This window comes from Elephas maximus, chromosome 4 (assembly GCF_024166365.1).
Source record: "Elephas maximus indicus isolate mEleMax1 chromosome 4, mEleMax1 primary haplotype, whole genome shotgun sequence".
Lineage (NCBI taxonomy): Eukaryota > Metazoa > Chordata > Mammalia > Proboscidea > Elephantidae > Elephas > Elephas maximus.
The window spans coordinates 191,828,206-191,849,982 of NC_064822.1; the positions used below are offsets into that span (position 1 = coordinate 191,828,206).

At 46.3% G+C, this 21,777-nt stretch overlaps 1 protein-coding gene across 2 annotated transcripts in view; it reads left to right on the top strand.

The window, feature by feature from the left end:
- TBC1D22A (TBC1 domain family member 22A) overlaps window positions 1-21,777 on the top strand; it is a 451,059-nt gene that overhangs the window by 274,211 nt on the left and 155,071 nt on the right. For both annotated transcript variants that reach the window (XM_049884681.1, XM_049884682.1), the window contains exon 10: window positions 14,098-14,173. In XM_049884681.1, the coding sequence (XP_049740638.1) occupies window positions 14,098-14,173 (76 nt within the window). The remainder of the gene's footprint in view (window positions 1-14,097; window positions 14,174-21,777) is intronic.

Sequence of the window (21,777 nt, forward strand, 5' to 3'; positions counted from 1 at the left end):
ATGTTTAATTGCATTGAAGTTGTCAAGGATTTCTTTTTCTTGGATCCACAATCAATGCTCGTGGAAGCGGCAGACAAGAAATCAAACATCTAATTGCATCGGGCAAATCTGCTGCAAAAGACCTCTCTAAAGTGTTGAAAAGCAAAGATGTTAATTTGAGGACTAATGTACTCCGGACCTAAGCCATGGTATTTCCAGTCACCTCATGTGCACGTGAAAGCTGGACCTTGAACAAGGAAGACTGGAGAAGAATTTGATGCCTTTGAGTTACAGTGTTGGTGAAGAATATTCAAAATACCGTGGACTGCCAGAAGAACGAGTAAGTCTGTCTTGGAAGAAGTACCGCCAGAGCGCTCCTCGGAAGTGAAGATGGCAGGACTACGTCTCAAGTACTTTGGGCATGTTATCAGGAGGGACCAGCTCCTGGAGAAAGGACATCATGCTTGGTAGAGGGTCAGTGAAAAAGAGGAAGACCCTCCAGGAGGTTAATTGACGCAGTAGCTGCAACATTGGGCTCAAGCATAGCAAAGATTGTGAGGATGGCGCAGGACCGGTCAGTTTTTCATTCTGTTGCTATGAGTTGGAACTGACTCAGTGGCACCTAACAACAATTACAATGTAGAATTTGACATTTTAACCAAGGTTTCGAATTTATTGACGTAAAGTTGTTACCTAATATTTTCTGATTACTCCCTTAATGTCTATGGGAACTATAGTAATGTCTTTCATTCCTGATATTGATAACTTGTGTTATCCTTTTGTTGTTTAGTCTAGAGAGAAGTTACCGATTTTACTCATCTTTGCGTAGAGCCACATTTGGTTTAATTGATTTTCTTTATTCTTTATCCATATCCTGTTACATTGATATCAGCTCTTTATTATTTTTTTCCTTCGACTTACTTTTTTTTTGTAATTTGCCTTTCTTTTCCTTGCTTTTGAAGATGGAAACTGAGATTGTTGGCAATGGACCTGGATTCTTTCCTAATACAAGCATTTAGAGCAGAAAATTACCCTTCAGGCACAGCTTTAGATGCATTCCACAGATTTTATCATGTTGTTTTCTTTAACATGCAATTCAGTATATCATCTAACATTCCTTTTTATTTCTTCTTCAACCCCGTGGTTTATTTAGGAATGTGTTATTTAATTTCTAAATATTTGAGGATTTCCCAGATACTTCTCTGTTATTGGTTTTTAATTTCATTCCATTGCCATCAGGACGCATGCTTCGTATTACTTAATTTCTTTTAATGGGTTGAGAATTGTTTTGAGGTCTATCACCTGGTGTATCTTAGTGTTTCCTTAAAAAGAGTCTGCTGTTGTTGGGTGGGTGGAGTGTTCTGTAAACGTCAGCTTGGTTGATTGTGTTGTTCCAGTCTTCTCTACCCTCACTGATTTTCTGTCTACTTTTTCAATCAGTTGCCGAGTGAGGAGTGCAATTTCCAACCATCATCTTCGGTTTGTCTTTGAGTTTCATCAGGCTTTGCTTACGTAATTTTAATCTCTCTTCCTAGGTGCAGCCACATGTAGGATTATTACCTATTTGTGCAGAATTGACGTGTTCATGGTTATGAAATGTTCCCGTTTATCTCTGGTTCTATTCCTTGTTCTGAGTCCATTGTATCTGTTGTTAGTACAGCCATTCCAGTTTTCTTATGGTTAGTGTTTTTATGGGGCATCTTTTTCCATCCTTCTGCTTTTAATCTATTTGTATCTTTTTATTTAAGTTGCATTTCTTGTATATAGCATATAGTTGGGCTTTGCACTTTTATCCTTTTAGTATAGGTTTAGACCAAATACATTCTCGTAATGTGTTCAGTGCAATTATTTATGTGATTGGGGTTTAGTCTGCCATTACGCTGTTCCTTTTGTACTTGTTGCATCTTTTCTTTCCTTCCCCTTTTTTCCTACTTTTTTTTTTTTTTAATGAATTGAGTGTTTTTTATTATTTTTCAAATGTTCACTTTGGCTTATTGCCTATCCCTCTCCTCTCCATCCGTTCTATTAAGGGGCTTTGTTTTACTCCTAGCACTGTGCATCTTACCTTCAGATGCTGTTGTAACTCTGTAGGCTGCAGGTTGGCTAATGCCGGAAAACGAGTGTTCAGTGTTTCATTTTTTTCTGCTTCTATCTTTCCCATTGTTTATAGTAGGAGGCAACAGCCACTATCAGGCTGGATGGAGCCTCCAGTCCTAGCCACTATTCCACGATGACTTCACTGCAGAAGCTGTGGGACGGCAGGAAGGGTTCACCCCTTGGGTGGGCACCATTGCAGATTCTTTTCTGTACAGTAACTCATTTCACTCTCCCAACCCCCGTGAGGAAACCCTGGTGGCGTAGCGGTTAAGAGCTATGGCTGCTAACCAAAAGGTCGGCAGTTAGAATCCACCAGGCACTCCTTGGAAACTCTATGGGGCAGTTCTACTCTGTCCTGTAAGGTCACTATCAGTTGGAATCAACTTGATGGCAATTAGTTTTTGGGTTTTTTAATCCCCTGTGAAGAGTGAGCCATTATGCTTCCCATTCTACAGAAGAGACAGCAGATCAGAGAAATGAAGCTGGCAGGTAGGAAACCAAGGAGTTAAACAAGGCCTGACAAATTTTTACGACATTTTCTGCCCCTAGCGTGGTCTCCGAGAGGCCCGCCACCATGCCCTGTCCTTGGCTTCGTCCTTCTCCACTCTCTCCGAGGCTGTAGTGCAGTCACCAAGGGTGTAAGCATAACCAGTGCCGCTAAGCGTGGAAGGACAGCTAAGGTGATGGGTGACATAATCAAGATTCCAAATGAGCTCCGCTGCCTGTAATGGCAGCTGAGAGCCAATCAGATGAACAACTAATGGGAATAAATATAAAGTCGTATGTTCAAGTTAAAAAACCCAACCATTCCAATATAGGTCAGTAGAAGGAAGTTTTGACAGTCTGGGTCGACTGTGTCTTCAACGGGGAGGCCTCGTCATTAGATTGTGGCAGGGGCTTTCTAGCTAATAGCCCTGCATCCTCTTTGATCCAAGTTTGTTCTTCCTCCAGCTAAGTAGACAGAGTCATCTTTTCACAACCGTGGTGGCCCCTCACCTCTATGTCATTGCCTTCATCCGATAGCTTTGTGTTAGTCTTAACTCCCTGCATGGCCTTCCAGCCTCTTTGATCCTCTCTGGCCTCTGCCCAGCTGCTTCACTGGCCTTTGCCCAGTTGCTGGGATGTGCCATCCTCCTCCCTTTTCTGCCTGTTCATTTGGGTCCATCCTGGAGTCTCAGCTCAGGGCCCCTCCTTGGGCAGCTTCCGGGTCAGATCCCCATTCCGTGCTGGACAGCCAGTGCACCACCAGGGTTTCCTGTGTTAGTGAGGCAGGACTCAATCTACAAGATTGGATTGTGCCTTGAGGCAGTCTCTTGAGGTATAAAAGAGAGAAGTGAGCAGAGAGACAGGGGAATCTCATACCACCAAGAACGCAGTGCCAGGAGCAGAATGTGTCCTTCGGACCTGGGGTCCCTGCATGGAGAAGCTCCTAGTCCAGGGGAGCATTGATGAGAAGGCAGAGAGAGAAAGATGTCCCCCGGAACTGACGCCCTAAATTTGGACTTTCAGCCTACATTACTGTGAGGAGATAAACTTCGCTTTGTTAAAGCCATCCACTTGTGGTATTTCTGTTATAGCAGCACTAGATGACTGAGGCAGGGCCCTGTGGCCACCCCCCCAGGCTTGGTGAGTCACAGGACTCAGCGTGTAGTCCTAATCACTCAGACTAAAGGATACCAAATGGAATCCTCAGAAGGATTCTCTTGCGAGAGACCCCTGCAGGATACCTTTTCTGTGGCTGTGGCCCACCGGTGCTGATTGCCCTCCCCCCCCGCTGAGTCTTGTAAGAGTTGGAAGACATGGAGAAAGTGGAGGTCATTTGAGGCAAATGGGACGTTCTGCATTGTTCAGGGAGCAGGCCCAGGCCCATGCCAGGGAGGCAGATGATCCCTCAGAAGAAGGGAACTTCCTTACAGTGGACTTGGACCGGAAGGGGGGCTACAGGGCTGCAGGGGGTGTTAGGACCCCGGCCTTGGCATGCTGCAGGAGTGCTTCCTGTTTCTCCGTGAGTTGAGAGTGTGAATAGGTGAGAGCTGTGTGTTCTTCCAGCCAAGGCCACTGGAATTTGTTAAGTCTTCTCTGAAAAGCCCTTTTGGAAACTTTGATTCTGCTTTTTCTTCTGAAGAGCAGGAGCATGTTGTTTGTTACTGCTGGAGGTGTGACGCTGGAGGCAGCGGATTTAAGGCGAGCTGACCGTGTTGGCTTCCATTTTCTGCTAACATGGGCCTTGGCCTCTGTAAAGCATCTCCCAAAAGGTCATTCAAGTTCCTAGCCCTTCCTTTCTTCCCTCCTGTCTTAAGTTTTGCATATTGAATCCTTTTTTAAAGACCTAAAATAAAATCTCACTTTCGAAGGACCTAATTATTTACTTTTTATAAAGAGAGTAATAGTAATATTATTATTTCTGTAATGCACAGTTTTTGTTGGTGGGTACCATCGAGACAGTTTTGACTCACAGTGACCCATGTGACAGAGTAGAGCTGCCCCATGGGGTTTTCCAGGCTGTAATCTTTACAGGAGCGGATTGCGAGGTCTTTCTCCCACAGATACGCTAGGGAGTTTGAGTTGTCAACCTTTTAGTTAGCAGCCGGGCGCCCCAGCCTCACCTACCGCACCACCAGAACTCCTGTAATGTACAGTAATCTCGATTCTTATTTGGTCTGCTCGTTCATCCCGTCATTCAGCAGATGCTTCCTGAGTATTGTGTTCCCTGCGTCAGGCATGTGTGCCTGTGTGTTTGGAAGAGGTGGTGAGGTGGTACCCAGGAGATCCGTCTGGGTTCCTGGCCTCAAGCGGTGGAATCTGGTCTGGTTAGAGGCCCTCAAGGAGCCTTATGGGGCAGCAGGTGCCCAGGAGGCCCGAGTGCCAAGTGGCTCCCAGGGAAAGGCTTTCGCTGAATGCCTAGAGCTATCTTTTCCCTCTCACCTTTTCCTTGCGCTTGTCCCCTCCTCTGTGGGTGGACCTTTGAGAGCTTCTGGTGGCCACAGAGGCCTTGTTGCAGTCCAGGCTTCCCCCCTAGGTCCGGGTGAGACAGGAGGGTGAAGGTGATCACCGTGCCTTGTCTGGGGCAGGTGCTGCTGCGCTGGGACTTTGACCACGACCCTCTGTGCTGAGCTCCTCTGAAGACTCATCTTTCTGCTGCCACCGAAGCCTGCCCATCAATCTTCAGTTCTTTTCACCATAATACGGGGCTGCCTTTTTTTTTTTTTTTTTTTAAGGCTCTCAGGTGTCATCCTTTTCTCTTTGCTTGGGTGTCTGAAAAAACCCATCTTCCTTACCTGCCACAAAACAGTGGCAGATGGAGACCAAAGAGTAACTTACTTCTGCTAAATGAGAAGCTTGAAATCCCATCTCAGTGTGGGAACGACATTACCCAGCTGACTGGATCCCAGGATTGCTGAGGCTTACCACTGGTGAGAGCCGGCTCTGGGCCAGGGCTGGCCACCGCACTGCAGAGCCTGGGGTGGAGCCGAGGTAGAGGGAGGCCGAGCCCCTTAGTTTCTCAGGGTTAGCAATTGGTAAATTGCCACCTTGGGGCAGAGGAAGCAGGAGCTACCCCGATGCAGTCCTGTCCACATGGAAAGAGATCTCAGGTCAGGGTGAGAGTGTTGCTTTAGCTTTTTTATTTTTTTATACATTGCCATTGAGTTGGTTCTGACTCATAGTGACCCAGTAGGACAGAGCAGAACTGCTAATTTTCTCCCACCAAGCAGGTGGTGGGTTTGAACTGCCGACCTTTCAGTTAGCATCCAAGTGTTTAACCACTGTGCCACCAGAGCTCCTTCCTTTTTATTTTTAATTGTGGTAATATATATGTAATGTAAGATTTGCCATTTTAACTGCTTTTAAATGGTTGGCATTGATTATACTCACCATGTTGTTCAGCCATTACCACCACCTATTCCACTATCCCAGATAGAATCTCTGTGTCCATTAAGCAATAACTCCCTATTCTCCCCGCCCCAGCCCCTGGTAACCACTGATCTGCTTCCTGTCTCTATGCATTTACCTACTCTGCATTCTTCATGTCTTGTTGTAATTGGGTGCCGTCAAGTTGGTTCCAAATCATAGTGACCCAGTGTACAACAGAACAAGACCCAGTGTACAACAGAACAAAACACTGCCCGGTCCTGCGCCATCCTCTCCATCATTTTTATGCTTGAGCCCACTGTCAGTCTGTCAATTCAATGGATATTTCATATAAGTGGGATCATAGGATGTTTGTCCTTTTGACTCTGACTCCTTTCGCTCAGCATAGTGTTCTCAGGGTTCGTCCATGTTGTGGCGTGTATCAGAACTTCGTTTCTCTTTATGGTTGAGTAGTGTTCCAAGCCATGGTGCTTTCAATTGCCTCATATGCATGTGAACGCTGGACAGTGAATAAGGAAGACTGAAGAATTGATGCCTTTGAGTTGTGGTGTTGGCGAAGAATATTGAATATACCATGGACTGCCAAAGGAACAAACAAATCTGTCTTGGAAGAAGTAGAACCAGAATAGTCTTGGAAGCAAGGCTGGCGAGACTGCTTCTCACATACTTTGGACATATTATCAGGAGGGATCAGTCCCTGAAGGACATCATGCTTGGTAAAGTAGAGGGTCAGTGAAGAAGAGGAAGACCCTCAAGGAGATGGATTGACACAGTGGCTGCAACAATGGGCTCAAGCAAAGTAACAATTGTGAGGATGGTGCAGGACCTGGCCGTGTTTGGTTCTGTTGTGCACAGGGTCGCTATGAGTTGGAACCGACTTGACAGCACCTAACAACAACATTCCATTGTAGGTATGTACCACATTTTGTTTATCCATCATCTGTAGATGGACACTTGGGTCGTTTCCCCCTTTTGGATCTTCTTTTTGTTTGAGTAACCATGAAGTCCATGGTCAGCCAAGCTCATAGCACTCCCTGGCTGCTATGAATTGAATTGTGGCCCCCCCCGCCCCGCCCCAATATGTGCTGTAAATCCTAATCTCTATGCTCCTTAGAAGTGAGAATGGCGAGACTTCGTCTCACATACTTTGGACATGTTATCAGAAAGGACCAGTCCCTGGAGAAGGACATCATGCTTGGTAAAGTGGAGGGTCAGTGAAAAAGAGGAAGGCCCTCAAAGAGAAGATGGATTGACACACAAAAAAACCAAACCAAACCCACTGCCGTCGAGTAGGTTCTGACTCACAGCGACCCTATAGGACAGAGGAGAACTGCACCATAGGGTTTCCAAGGAGTGACTGGTGGATTCGAACTGCCGACCTTTTTTGGTTAGCAGCTGTAGCTCTTACCCACTACGCCCCCAGGGTTTCCTAGATTGACTCAGTGGCTCCAAAAACGGGCTCAAGCATAGCAATAATTGTGAGCATGGCGCAGGACTGGGCAGCGTTTCCTTCTGTTGTACATAGGGTTGCTGTGAGTGGAAACGGGACTCCTGGACACCTAACAACAAGGACAGCATGCCTGTAGTTATAACCCCATTTGAGACTGGGTTGTCCTTGTTATGTTAATTAGACAGGATTAGTGTAGGGTGTGTTTTGAGTCAATCTCTTTTAGGATGTAAAAAACGATTAAACAAACAAGCCACAGAAGCAGAGATGGGGGAAGAGAGATGCCACACCACATGAAGATCGCACAGGAGCAGAAGCTGAAGAGACAAGGACCTTTCCCCAGAGCCTACAGAGAGAGAAAGGCTTCTCCTAGAGCCAGTGCTCTGAATTCGGACTTCTAACCTCCTGAACTGTGAGAAAATTTTTTTCTAACCTCCTGAAGTGTGAGAAAACTGTGGTATTTCTGTTACAGCAGCACTGGATAGCTAAAACACCTGCAGTGGGGGAAATCTGTAGTCGTCAGCCTAGGCCCACCCCAGAGAAGCACTGCTCCAGTGGGTTGAGGGGATAGATGTTGAGAATGTACCCCCAGAGGGCTCTGAATTTTGTCAGAATAGTACATTAAGTAAACAATCTGCAAGGCATCTCTCTACCTAAACAAACAGAAAAACCCAAACCCACTGCTGTCCAGTTGATTACAACTCATGGTGATCCTATGGGGCTGAGGAGAACTGCCCCATAGGGCTTCCAAGGCTGTAATCCTTACAGAAGCAGACTGCCACATCTTTCTCCCTAAGAGCGTTAGGTGGGTTTGAACCCCTGACCTTTTGGTTAGCAGCCGAGTGCTTAGCCACTGCACCACTAGGGCTCTTTGCAAAATCACTCTCCAGTGTTTCTCATCTCTAATCCCATGGCGTCACCATGAGCCAGAATCGACTCGACAGCATCTAACAATTATATCCAGTGATATCGCTCAGTCTGGCTCCTCAGAAATTCCACCACGAGGTTAAATGACATTATATAAACTTCTAACAACACATTATGCCCTAAATTCAGTTATAAATCTCCTTTGACTGTCAGATCTTCAGGGAGAAATTGAATCTTAAAAGCTAACCACTGCAGGCTCAGGGTCTCGGTGATGGTGATGTTCAATGGAGTTAAGCCCACCATCAGAATTTCTTGCACTGTTAAGCTCAGATACATTGCAGTTCACAGTCTGTGTTTACCTCCTCCTTCTCTGTCTCTGCTTAGGGGGCACTTGGGGTCTGTGGAGGGGCCCTTCAGCAGGCGTGGCTGGGCAGCCTCTCTCGGAGACAAGCTCAGCTTCTTTGGGGGCCTAGAGTCCTGTCCCTTAAGGCTGAGTCTGCCACCCTGACTGTTCAGGAGCTCTTTTTAGCAGAACCCACAACCACCCCAGCTCTAGTTGCTCTGTGCTGCCCAAGTCCAGGAACCCAACAGCCCCAGGCCCCCGAGGCTGTCCTCTAGGCCCTAGTGGCTTCCTTTAGGCCACAGCTGCTGTCCTCTAGGCACTCGTGGCCATCGCCCAGGCCCCCGTCATCTAGGCCCCTGCCATTATCCATACCCCTATGGCTGTCACCTAGGCCTCCACTGTCGTCCAGGCCCCTGCAGCTATTGTCCAGGCCCCGTGGCGGTTGTCTATATCCCCGCGGCCAGCGCCTTGTGTCTGAGAGCCCACTGCTTTGTGCTGTCAGAGCTCAGGAAGCCTCTGCGTCTCTCTGAGTGAGGTGGGGTGAACGGGGCTTGTCTTGGTTTTACCCTTGCAGAGATTTGACAGTTTGGTATCCAGAGCCTGTCACTGAAAATCCACTTGGGAGAACTCTCCCAGCAACAGGCTCGGTTTGTCTTTGTTCATTTTCCATTTCTGGGAAGAAACTCCTCCATGCCCATGGGCGTTTCCAGTTCTGGGCCACAGCAGCTGGCTCCTGTGCTCGTCAGAAAATGTTGAGAGTGTATGCGTGTGTGTGGCCACGTCCACACACGTGTGAGAAGGAGCATATGTGTGAGTGTGCATGTGTGAGTGCACGTGTCTCAGAGTGCATGTGAGTGTGTTGTGCCTGTCTCTGAGAGTGCATGTGTGTGAGAATGAGTATGTGTGAGTCTGTGAGAGTGTGTGTGTGTGAGTGCATGTGACTGTGTCTTTGTGGGGGAATGTCTGTGAGTGTGTGTGTGTGTGTGTGTATGTGAGTATGCATGGGGGAATGTGTGTGTGTGAGTGTATGCGTGTGACTGGGGGTATGTTCGTATGTGAGTGTGTGTGTGTATGTGCGTGTGACTGTGTGGTGGAATGTCTGTATGTGAGTATGTGTGTGTACGCACGCATGTGACTGTGTGGGGGAATGTCTGTATGTGAGTGTGCATGTGACTGTATGCATGGGGGAGTGTCTGTATGTGAGTGTGTGTGCACGAAATAAGCCTGTATTGAGTGCTTGCTGTGCCAGCTGCACTCAGGTGCTTTTCAGTTTGGCTATTGGGCCTTAGAAGCAGCTGCAGGTCATCCCCTCAGCCCCATGCTTGGCTCCCCTCAAGAGCCCATCTGCAGGTTCTGGAGTGGATGGTGCCGTGAGAGCGGTTACTTGTTCCCGGCCTTGTGAGCGCGAGGCCTCTGCCATGGGCTCCACAGGCTCCATGTTTGAGTCTAGACATTCTGCGGCAAGTCCCTCTGCACACAGGCAAGGCCTGCCTGACGCCTGCTATCACAGCCTCATCTCTGTGTGTTTTCTCCCTGTGTTCAGGGTGTGTGCGCATGTCACCTCCCTGTGCCCCCCGGGGTGTGTACTGTTGTCATGGATTGAATTGTGTCCCCCCCAAAAAATGTATGCATCAACTTGTTTAGGCCATGATTCCCAGTATTGTGTGGTTGTCCTCCATTTTGTGATTGTAATTTTATGTTAAGAGGATTAGGGTGGGATTGTAACATTACCTTTACTCAGGTCATCTCCCTAATCCAATGTAAAGAGAGGAAAGGGAAGCAAGCAGAGAGTTGGGGACCTCATACCACCGCGAAAGCAGTGCCAGGAGCAGAGCGCTTCCTTTAGACGGGAGGTCCCTGCACTGAGAAGTTCCTAGTCTGGGGAAAGGTTGATGAGAAGGCCAACAGACAAAGCCTTCCCCTGGAGCTGACACGCTGAATTTGGACTTTTAGCCTACTTTACTGTGAGAAGATAAACTCTTTGTTAAAGCCACCCACTTGTGGCGTTCCTGTTATAGCAGCACTAGCTGACTGAGACAGCTGTGAAATTACTGTATCATCCCCTGTCATCTGAAAGGCTGCAGAGACTCTGCTTCCTAGCCTGGACGCTTGCCTCAGTGTATGGTCTGCTCTCCACCTCAGACCCCACGACCATGCCTGTGACCTTGGGCTGAGGCCTTCCCCTCTGCTGAGGCTCCTGAGGCTCGACTGCCTCTTGGCCTTGGCTTCAGCTCCAGCCTGGCTTACTGGGGACAAACAGCCATAATCCACAGTCCTCCAGAGCTGGCCTGACGTAAGCCTGTCTAAACCGCCCGGGCCAGGAGGTCTTATCTCCTCATGAAAACTTACTGCCCTGAGCCCTGGCTGCAAGAGAAACGTCATTTACAGCTCTGTCCCTCGGTTGCCCCACATGCTCTTCTTGTTTTTTTATTTCTTGGTGGGCCCCGGAGCTCCCACAAAGCACATCCTGAGGCTCTCCTGCCTGAGTTTCCTATGGTGGCTATAACAAATGACCACTAGCCTTGTGGCGTGAAGCAACACGGATTTATTATCGTACAGTTCTCTAAGTTAGACGTTTGACTTGGTCTCACAGGCTGAAATCAAGGTGTGGGCAGGGCTGGCTCCTGGAGGCTCCAGGGGAAAATCTGTGTCTACCCTCCCCTCTTCTGTTAGGGATAACAGTGGTTAAAGTGATTGACTACTAATCGAAAGGTCAGAGGTTTGAAACCACCTTATAGCCTTGGAAACCCTATGCGGCAGTTCTACTCTGTCCTGTTGGGTCACTATGAGTTGCAGTTGACTCAACGGCAGGGGGTTATGGACTGCCAGAAGAACAAACAACTCAGTCTTAGAAGAAATACAACTAGAATGCTCTTAGAAGGAAGGAAGGTGAGACTTTGACTTGCTTGCTCTGGACGTGTCATCAGGAAAGACCCATGGCTAGGAAAGGACATCATGTTTGGTAAAGTAGAGGGTCAGCGAAAATCAGGAAAACCTTCAGTGAAATGGATTGACGCAATGGCCACAACAATGGACTCCAACGTGCCAACGATCGTGGAGATGGCGCAGGCCCCAGCGGTGTTCCCTGCTGCTATATACATACATAAGGTTGCATGAGTCACAGCCGACTGGATGGCAGCTAACAACATACTACGACTACCACTCCTGCTGCTCCCATCCCTCCCACTGCCATCAAGTCAATTCTGACTCATGGCGACCTTCCAGCGTTCCTAAGGCTGTAGATATCTATGGAGTAAATCTCTACAGAACAGACTGTCACATCATTCTCCCTTGGAGCGGGTGGTGGGTTCGGATTGCCAACCTTTCTGTTAGCAGCTGAGTACTGAAACCAGTGCACCACCAGGGCTCCTTTGGCAGTTCGTAGTATATTTAATACTTTTCACTAACGTCACAGTTTGAACATGCCAGTTCTTCTTCTGTCTTCCTTTTTCATTGTCCAGCTTTTGCATGCACAGAGATGATTGAAAAGCCCCTGGCTTGGTCCATAGTATAAACCAAATCAAACACGTTGCCTTCAAGGCGATTCCAACTCATAGCGACCCTGTAGGACAGAATAGAACTGCCCCATAGGGTTTCCAAGGAGCACCTGGTGGATTCGAACTGCTAACCTTTTGGTTAGCAGCTGAGCTCTTAACCACTGTGCCACCAGGATGCCATCAGTAGTATAGAGGCTGCTATTTCCTGAGGCCCCACTGTGTCTTGGACCCTCTTAGACATTCCAGGTGCATGCTTTCCTTTAACCCTTAGAACAGTCTAGAAGGCAGCACTACTGTCTTCATTTTATAGATGACAAAACAGACGCCCACAGAGGGTGTGTTACTTCCCAAAGACACACGGCTCCTAAGTAGTAGAGCTGGGGTCCCGTCCCATGTCTGTCTGACTTAGGACGCTTTTTCCCCTCGAAGATGCACTGGTTTTCTTTCTTATGAACTTCCCCTGTCCTTGAGAGTAGAGTCCAGTGTTCATATGTTTCCCTTGTGCCTTGACTGTTTCAGTAGTTCGTGTTCAGGTTGTTGGTGTGACATGGTTGTGGGTGTGATGCAGTGGCCCCGTAGGCACGTGCACCTTCACCGTCTTCATCTGCTCACCTGGCAGTGCTGAGTGCAGACCTGGGTGTGGGCACAGTGGGCGACTCCAGCAAACAGCTCTACTCAAGGAGCCCCGCAGGTTCATGCCCTTGTGCTCAATTTAAATGTAAATACATCTAGAAAGGCTCCATTAGGACATTCTCTGATGTCCTCCTTTATTTTCTCACCGGGAGACTCCGTGGCCCTGCCCACAGCCCTTTGCTTCTCCAGATCAAACGTGTTCCTCTATGAATTAGTCCTATTTCGAGACTGTCCCGTTTTGCTGTGGCTGACTTTTGAACCTTCAGAAGCTGTTTTTATTTTATGTACGTATCAAACACGTAGACTTGGTTTGTTCATAAGTCTTTCAGCTGCATCATAGAATCGTCGTGTTTCAGAACCAGTGCCCACCTTAGCAGTAGCCTCCTATGGAGCTCTCCTTCTCCAGGTGGGCTGCAGGGGAGTGAGACACTCAGGATAAGGTTGCCTGGTGGCTGTGCTCCTGTGCCCAGCGCCAGCTGTCTCTCTGGTCCTGGCTCAGGGTGAGGTGGCCTAGTGGTTGCGCTCCTGTGCCCAGCGCCAGCTGTCTCTCTGGTCCTGGCTCAGGGTGAGGTGGCCTGGTGGCTGCGCTCCTGTGCCCAGCGCCAGCTGTCTCTCTGGTCCTGGCTCAGGGTGAGGTGGCCTGGTAGATGTGCTCCTGTGCCCAGCTCCAGCTCTCTCTCTGGTCCTGGCTCAGGGTGAGGTGGCCTGGTGGCTGTGCTCCTGTGCCCAGCTCTAGCTCTCCCTCTGGTCCTGGCTCAGGGTGAGGTGGCCTGGTAGATGTGCTCCTGTACCCAGCTCTAGCTCTCTCTCTGGTCCTAGCTCAGGGTGAGGTGGCCTGGTGGCTGTGCTCCTGTGCCCAGCTCTAGCTCTCCCTCTGGTCCTGGCTCAGGGTGAGGTGACCTGGTAGATGTGCTCCTGTGCCCAGCTCCAGCTCTCTCTCTGGTTCTGCCTTAGGGTGAGGTGGCCTGGTAGATGTGCTCCTGTGCCCAGCGCCAGCTCTCTCTCTGGTCCTGGCTTAGGGTGAGGTGGCCTGGTGGCTGTGCTCCTGTGCCCAGCTCTAGCTCTCCCTCTGGTCCTGGCTCAGGGTGAGGTGGCCTGGTAGATGTGCTCCTGTACCCAGCTCCAGCTCTCTCTCTGGTTCTGCCTCAGGGTGAGGTGGCCTAGTGGCTGTGCTCCTGTGCCCAGCTCCAGCTGTCTGTGTAGTTCTGCCTCAGGGTGAGGTGGCCTGGTGGCTATGCTCCTGTGGCCAGCACCAGCTCTGTGTCTGGTCCTGGTGCCTTTTCCAGGAGATGATGGATAACAAAAACCCAAGCTCAGTGATAGCTCTTTGTTTTTCTTAATTGCGTTATTTTTTTTTCCCTCAGGACAACTACACCTTTGCCCAGCCTGGAATTCAGATGAAAGTGAAAATGTTGGAAGAACTTGTGAGCCGAATTGATGGTAAGCCAGCTTCTGAGCTGTCCGCTCCATCAGCTGGGGGTGGGTGGCAGGGAGAGAACGCTTGCTGGAAGACTCTGGAGGCAGCCCCGTACCCTGAGCCTGATAGGCAGCGTCATGCTGGGTCACACTGTGCTGCGTCCTTGCAAGCGAGCAGTGGAGCGTGAGCGGCCTCCATCACGCGTCATGAAGACGGTATAATCGGAATTCAGTGCCATTGAGTTGCAGGAAGATAATGAGCGGTTCCATAGGCAACCAACACTCTCTCCTGATTAGGCCCCCTGATTGTCAGGAGCTGGGCGGTGGCCTGGCTGCTGATGGCTGTCCTTTGGCACTCTGTTCCTGGCTTTGGGCAGCATGTTGCCATCAAGGATGCCAGAGTAGTTTCTCCATGGAATCCAATTAATCACCAAGCCCAGAAGTAACATCCTTCATATTATAGAAAAACGATGGTGCGTGCTGGGGCAGTTTTCAATGAGGCTTTCATGTTTAAGGAGGGGGCTTTGAAAGGCTTTTTACCTGGGTCCTTAAAACCATTCCCCCTGTGATATGCTGGCTGTCAGATTGCAATAGCAGAGTTTAATTAAATGGAAGTTGGGAGAGAATCCTGGCCTATTCCAAGCAGATTCTCTTGATAGTTTGTTAAATTAGTGGACAGAACATTAACACTGTGACGCCAAGGGTACCAGACGTCCGTGACACCAGCCGGTCAGTGGTGCGGTGCGGCTGAGAGACGCGCTTTCAGAAGCACTCCTGTGCCAGCCCGGCAAATGACTCCATTGCCTGCTCAGAGAAGATGTCCTTTGTTTAAAATTTAGACATGACAATGTGTCTCAGCGTACTTCTTTCTGAGTATTTGCAGATTACTGGGTCTTCTCTCCCCCTCACTTATAGTAGTAGGAAACTATAAAAGCAATCTTCACAGAAATGGCACTTGGTTTTGGAAACGATTGAATGACATTATAAAATGGAGTCATACAAATTATAAACTCTATTTTGTTCCTTGATTGAATCTGATTTTCAACTATGTGTCTAATGGTTATTACCTCATTTCCGTATTATGAAGTTTTACCCAGTTCTTCCAATAATACTTTATCTGATTCGGTGTTTTTATCCAAAATACTGTTTCTGCTTATCTAAGTGCATTTATGTGCATTGATTGTTAGCTTCACAGTGAGACCTCTTTCCAGGATTGCTGGATTTTTCCCTACCAGCAGTTTCACAAGTGTTTCCCAGCCTCGTTCAGTTCTTTGAAATATGATTTGAAGGAGATGTGAATTACACCTCCTGTGTAGGTTCTTCCTTTCCTCCTGTGTCCCTGAGAAGGCCAATTTTATATTTTCCTGGCGGTTAAAAAGTTGTGGTTAGTGCTCATTTGCGCCAGTGCTGCAGCTCGGGCAGTACCTGAATTGATTTTCGCTGGTGCTGTGGCCCGGAAAGATGCACACGGCCGATCTACTGGCTGATTGTTTAAAAAGAGCAGCAGCAACAATCCCAACAAGTCCATGCTTTTTAGTAAATCATGTTTTTATTTTCAGTGTAGCTTCTGGGTAGGGCGTATCCACCCTGCATTTTCTGTTTATAGGATCTGTTCTTCAGACCCAGAGAAGATTCTTTGGTGTAATAGGTTAAACCATGTCACTCATTGTTACTGTTCTCCTAATGAATCCATAAATAAAGAATTTCTGTGGTGGTCTCAAAATGGGAATACACAGGCTTTCAAAGCAGGAAATATACAGAATTTACGTATACATTCTGGGCTCTCTTTGGCTGGTGGGAGCCATTATCTCTCAGCAACCACTTGGGAGAAGTGTCTGTAGGCTTCAGCTAAGTGAAGTACCTGCTTCCCATTCCCCCTTCATCACTCACTTCTTGGAGAAAGATTTGTGGGCTTGCAACTTTTGCAGTGACTATAAAGATTTTATTAAGGGCAGGATATCCAGGAAGAAAAAATTGCTTTTTATAAAAGCTACTGCCTCATTCTGCATTTTAGGGGGAGGACAGCATTTATTTCAGAAAATTTTAGCACTTTAGTGAAGGAAAACACCCTCATGGACTTTTCGATTAAGAAAAGTGAGGCTTTGTGGGCATTGCTGAGATGGGAATGGTTTGAAAAAGTGCTAAATTGCTGTGCAGAGTTAAAGGAACTTTAGAGTTCCTTTATGTGCGAGGATACGTGCTCAGAAATCAGGGAAAAGAGATGTGGAAGAAGGGAAAAGTCCTGGGAGACAGAAGGCAGCACAGCAAGATGGTGAGAATGAAACATCAAAAGAGGGACAGAGGAAGATGGTGGTATGAACAGACCATTGGTCTGACCCTCCCCAAAATTCAACAAGAAAATGGCACTTGGCTTTGAGGGACTCTGAATCAGGGAGCAGAGGAAAGCAGTGGGAAACTGCAGACAGACAAGACTCAACGAATCAACAAGTCGAGTACGGTAGGAAAACTGCTTCTTTCACCATTCCTGCCCTCCCCTGCCCTCCAGGCTACACTGGGTGCTGGCTGCTGTGAACTCGGGAAATGGCCCCAGAAGAAAGAGCTTGTTTCCGTAGCCACCATACCTCTTGCCTGTAGAAAGAGATGAGACCCCAAGCTTCTGCTCTGAAGTCCAAAGGCAGACCTTCCTGGGGATCCATTTGGAGTGTGCCAGTACCTCCCCCACCTAGAAACTGTCGGCTGCAAGCCCACTGTGAATTGCTACAGGAAGTCCTCTGTGGTGGAGTCTGCTCTCATAGTCAACACTCTAACTGCCTCCTTGTGCACCCCATAGCTCGGGCCTTGAAACCAACAGGACAGACCTCCCAGGGAGTTAGTTTGAAACTGCCTTCTCCCCCTTCCAGTCGGCTGAGGACTACTGACTGAGACTGCTGTGAGGGAAGGCCACACCCACAGCCAACATACTACGGGGGGGCTCTGATAGCAACAAGACAGGCCTCCCTAGGTGTCCATTGGGAACATGACAACCCCTCCCCCACCCAGACGCTATCACCTGCAAGCCTGCAGTGAATTGCTGTGGAAGACCCCCTGCAGTGTAGTTTGCTTTCATATGTGCCTCCCTGGGCACCCATAGCTCAGGCCTATGAAACGAACAGGACACACACGTCCCTAGGAGGTCAATTTGAGTTAGTCTGCCCCGACTTCCATTTGGTGCTGAGGACTGCTGTCTGAGGCTGCTGTGTTCTAGGAAGCAGGAGTCCTAAGTGAAGGCTGCATTCACAGCTAATAATCTACCAGAAATGTACTAATGGCAATAAATCAGACCTCCATGGGGATCTAACTGGAGCATGACAATCCCTCCCCCACATGGCAACTGTTCGTCGCCAGGGTGTTGCAAACTGCTACAAAAGGCCACAGCAGTGGAATCAGCTCCCATAGTTATCACTCTACCTGCCTCCCTGTGTACCCCATAGCCCAGGCTTCTGAAACCAACAGGGAAGACCTCCCTGGGGATTAACTTGGGTCTGTCTGCATCCCTTTCTGGTCAGTGCTGAGGACTGCTGACCAAGGCTGCCATGTGCTAGGAAGCAGGCACGTTGGGTAGAGGCTATGCACAGTCAGCATACTAGGGGGCAGACTCTTATAGCCACAAGGCAGACTTCTCTGGGGGTCCATTTGGAGCATGAAAATCCCTCCCCTACCCAGTAACTATCGACCACTAGACTGATACGAACTCCTGTAGAAGATCCCCTATGCTGGAGCCAGGAAGAGGGTCACCTAAGAGGAGACTGACCCCTCCAGCCATTACAGGGCCACTGGGGCCCTGAAACCAATAAGACAGATCTCTTGTAGGTTTTTCTGTGTAGTGTCAGCCCCTTCCCCTCCTGAAACAGAGGAAAGTCTGCTTGTGCTTTCCCTGAAAGCCAGCTCAGATAGAAGCAGCCCCAACAGAGCAGGAAAGGAAGCCTCGGGCAGAACTGGAGGGCAACATCGAGCCATGAAGGGGGCTTGCTGGGTGTGAGTTCTGTAACTGAAAACATGGTCAAAGAAGCAGAGGAGGGAATGGGGTAATAACCAGAGAGAGGATGGCATGCCCTGGTGAACAGATTGATTAGTACACAATATCTCACTTAGGTGGTTGTGCCAGTTGATAGACTGATCACAACGTGTTTTCTGGTGTGTTTGGGAGAGATGGAAAGTTGAAAACTGAGAGCTAAAACTTTTGAATCCTAATTAAACCAGGAAGGGAAAAGGAGCTATCACAGAGAGGGAGAGGAAATTGTAATAAGCAAAGGCTGAAGATACTGCCCACTTAAGAGTTTTCTTTTTGCAGAAAATAGTGCAGGCAAAATCACTAAATACCGGGGAGAACTGAGGAAGTTAACACCCTAAAAAATTCCAACGCCCCAACAAAAAAAAATCACAAGACACACAAAGAATGGAGAAACAGTGGCCCATCCAGATGAATGACAAAGGGAGTGAAAGCACATCTCCCAGCCAGTGCCCTCGAGTCGATTCCGACTTCATCTAGGGACAACCAAATACTGAAAAGAATGGAAGAATGTAATACAACATTAAACTTACTTAATAAACTAAAGGAAAATTTACACAAAGAGCTAAAAGATATAAGGAAAACAATGCATGAACAAAACGAGGATCTAGAAAAAGAGATACTGCAACTGAAAGGGACAATAACTGAGATGAGAACTACAATAGAAGGACTTACCAGCAGATTTAATCAGGCAAAAGAAAGAATCAGTGAATAGAAGATAAGACAGTTAAAATTACAGATGCTAAAGAGCAACAAGAGTGGAGGCTCAAGAAAGTTAAGCACAGTTTAATGGAATTATGGAACAACAACAAGAGACTTAATATATGTATCATGGGAATTCTGGAAGGAGATGAGAGAAAAGGAGAGAAGAATATTTGAAGAAATAATGCCAGAATATTTCCACAGTCTAATGAAGGACATGAATCTACAAATCCAAGAAGTTCAAAGAACCCCAGGCAGGATAAACCCAAAGAGATCTACAGCAAGACACATTTTAGTTAGGCTCTCAAAAATTAAACATAAAGAATCCTGAAAACAGTGAGAGAGAAGGCAACAGTTGCATACCAAGGATCCCCAATAAGATTAAGTGCTGATTGTTCCTCAGAAACATTGGAGGCCAGAAAGCAATGGATTGGTATATTTAAAGTGCTGGAAAAAAAAAAATGTCAACCAAGAATACTACCCAGCAAAACTATCCTTCAAGAATGAAGGTGAAATGAAAACATTCTGGGAATATTTGGTCATCCTAGATGTGACAAACAGAAGCTGAGACAATTCATATCCACCAGACCAGACCTACAAAAAAGTACTAACTGGAGTTTTGTAGATGGAAGGGAAAAGATGCTAGAAAGTAATGCAAAGTTATACATAAAAAGAAAGATCCCTAATAAAGGGAAATACATAGGCAAGTATAAGTGCTAGTAATGAGGTATTCATGCTTCATAATTATGTTTTGTCCTTCATGTTTTTTTAATGACAAATATGTAAAAATCAAGGATAAAATTATGTTACAGGATACATGAAATATAAAGACATAATTTGTGGTAACAACAACAAAATGGGGGAGGAATGGTATATATATAGAATTTCTTGTTTTACTGAAGTTGGTACCAACTTACCTAGAATATTATAAATGTGAGCCCGTTAATGTAATTTTCATGGTAACCACTGAGAAAATATATACAAAAGAAATACACAAAAGGAAAGGAGAAGGGAACCAAAATGGCTTACCACAATAAACCAACAAAATACAAAAGCAAGCAGTAATAAAGGACAAAGACACAGAAGGCTTAAGACACACAAAGAACAAATAAAAAAATGGCAGAAGTAAGTAATTCCTTATCAGTAATTACAATGAATGTAAATGGATTAAATGTTACAATCAAAAGGCAGAGAGTGGAAGAATGGATTTTAAAAAAAAGACCTGGCTATATGCTGTTTACAAGAGACACACCTTAAAACTGAGGACACAAATAGGTTGAAAGTGAAAGGGTGGAAAAAATAGTCCATGCAAATAATAAAAGAGAGCTGGGGTGGCAGTGTTAATATCAGACAAAGTAGACTTTAAGACAAAATGGTCAGAAGAGATAAAGATCGACATTATATAGTGATGAAAGTGTCAATTAAGATTTAGCAATCATAAATATATATTCACCCAACATTGGGGCACCTAAATGTATAAAGGAAATACCGATAGAATTTAAGGGAGAAATAAATAGTACAACAAAAATAGTCAGAGACTTCAACACACCACTTTCAATGTTGAACAGAACATCTAGAAAGAACATCAACAAGGAAACAGAGGGCCTGAATGACACTGTAAACCAACCAGGTTTAACAGACATACATAGAACACTCCAACCAAAAACAACACAATGTACTTTCTATTCCAGTGGACATGGATTGTTCTTCTCAAGGATGGACCACATTTTAGATCACAAAGCAAGTCTTGATAAATTTAAAAAGACTGAAATCATGCACAGTGTTTTCTCTGACCAGAACAGAGTGAAGCTGAAAGAAATAACACTCCCGCCTCCCCCCCCCCCAAAAAAAAAGGAAAGAAAAAACTTGGAAAATACACAAAAATTTGGAAATTAAACAACACTTTTAACTACCAGTGGGTCAAGGGAGAAATCACAAATTTCTTAGAGTCAAATGAAAACACAACATACCAAAACGTATGAGATGCAGCAGAAGCAGTACTCAGAGGGAAATAGATAGCAAAAAAAAAAAAAAACCAAACCGGTTGCCATTGAGTTAATTCCAACTCGTAACAACCCTATAAGAAGAAAGATATCAGATTAACAGCTTAACTCGACAACTCCAGGAACTAGAAAGAGAAGAGCTCACTAAACCTAAATCTACTAGGAGAAATGAAATAACAAAGATCAGAGCATAAATAAAATAAAAAACAGAAAAACAATAGAGAGCATCAGTAAAACTGGAAGTTGGTTCTTTGGAAAGATCAGTAAATTAACAAAGGTTTAGCTAGACCAAAAAAGAAAAGAAAAAAAAAAAAGATGCAAATAACCAAAATAAAAATGAAACAAGGGATGTTACAACTGACCTTACAGAAATAAAGAGATTTATGACAGAATATCATGAATAACTGTATGGCAACAAATTGGATAACCTAGATAAAATGGACAAATTCTTAGATGCACATGATCTACCAAAACTAACTCAAGAGAAAATAGAGAGTCTCAACAGACCTGTAACAAGCAAAGAGATCGAATCAGTAATCAAAACTCTCTCAACAAATAAAGTTCTGGACCAGATGTCATCACTGGGGAATTCTACCAAACATTTAGAGAAGAATTGACACCAGTACTGTTTACAGTCTTCCCCGCCCCCCCAAAAAAAAAGAGAGAGAGAAGGCATTCTGTGAATTCATTCTGTGTAATTCATTCATGTGTAATTCATTCTGTGAAGCAAACATAACCCTGAGACCCAAACCAGACAGAGACACCACAAAAAAAACTACAGGCCAATATCTCTTATGAATATAGATGCAGAAATCATCAGCAAAATACTAGTGGACAGAATCCAACAGTGCATTAGAAGAGTCATATACCATGACCAAGTGATATTTATACCAGGAATGCAGGGATAGTTCAAC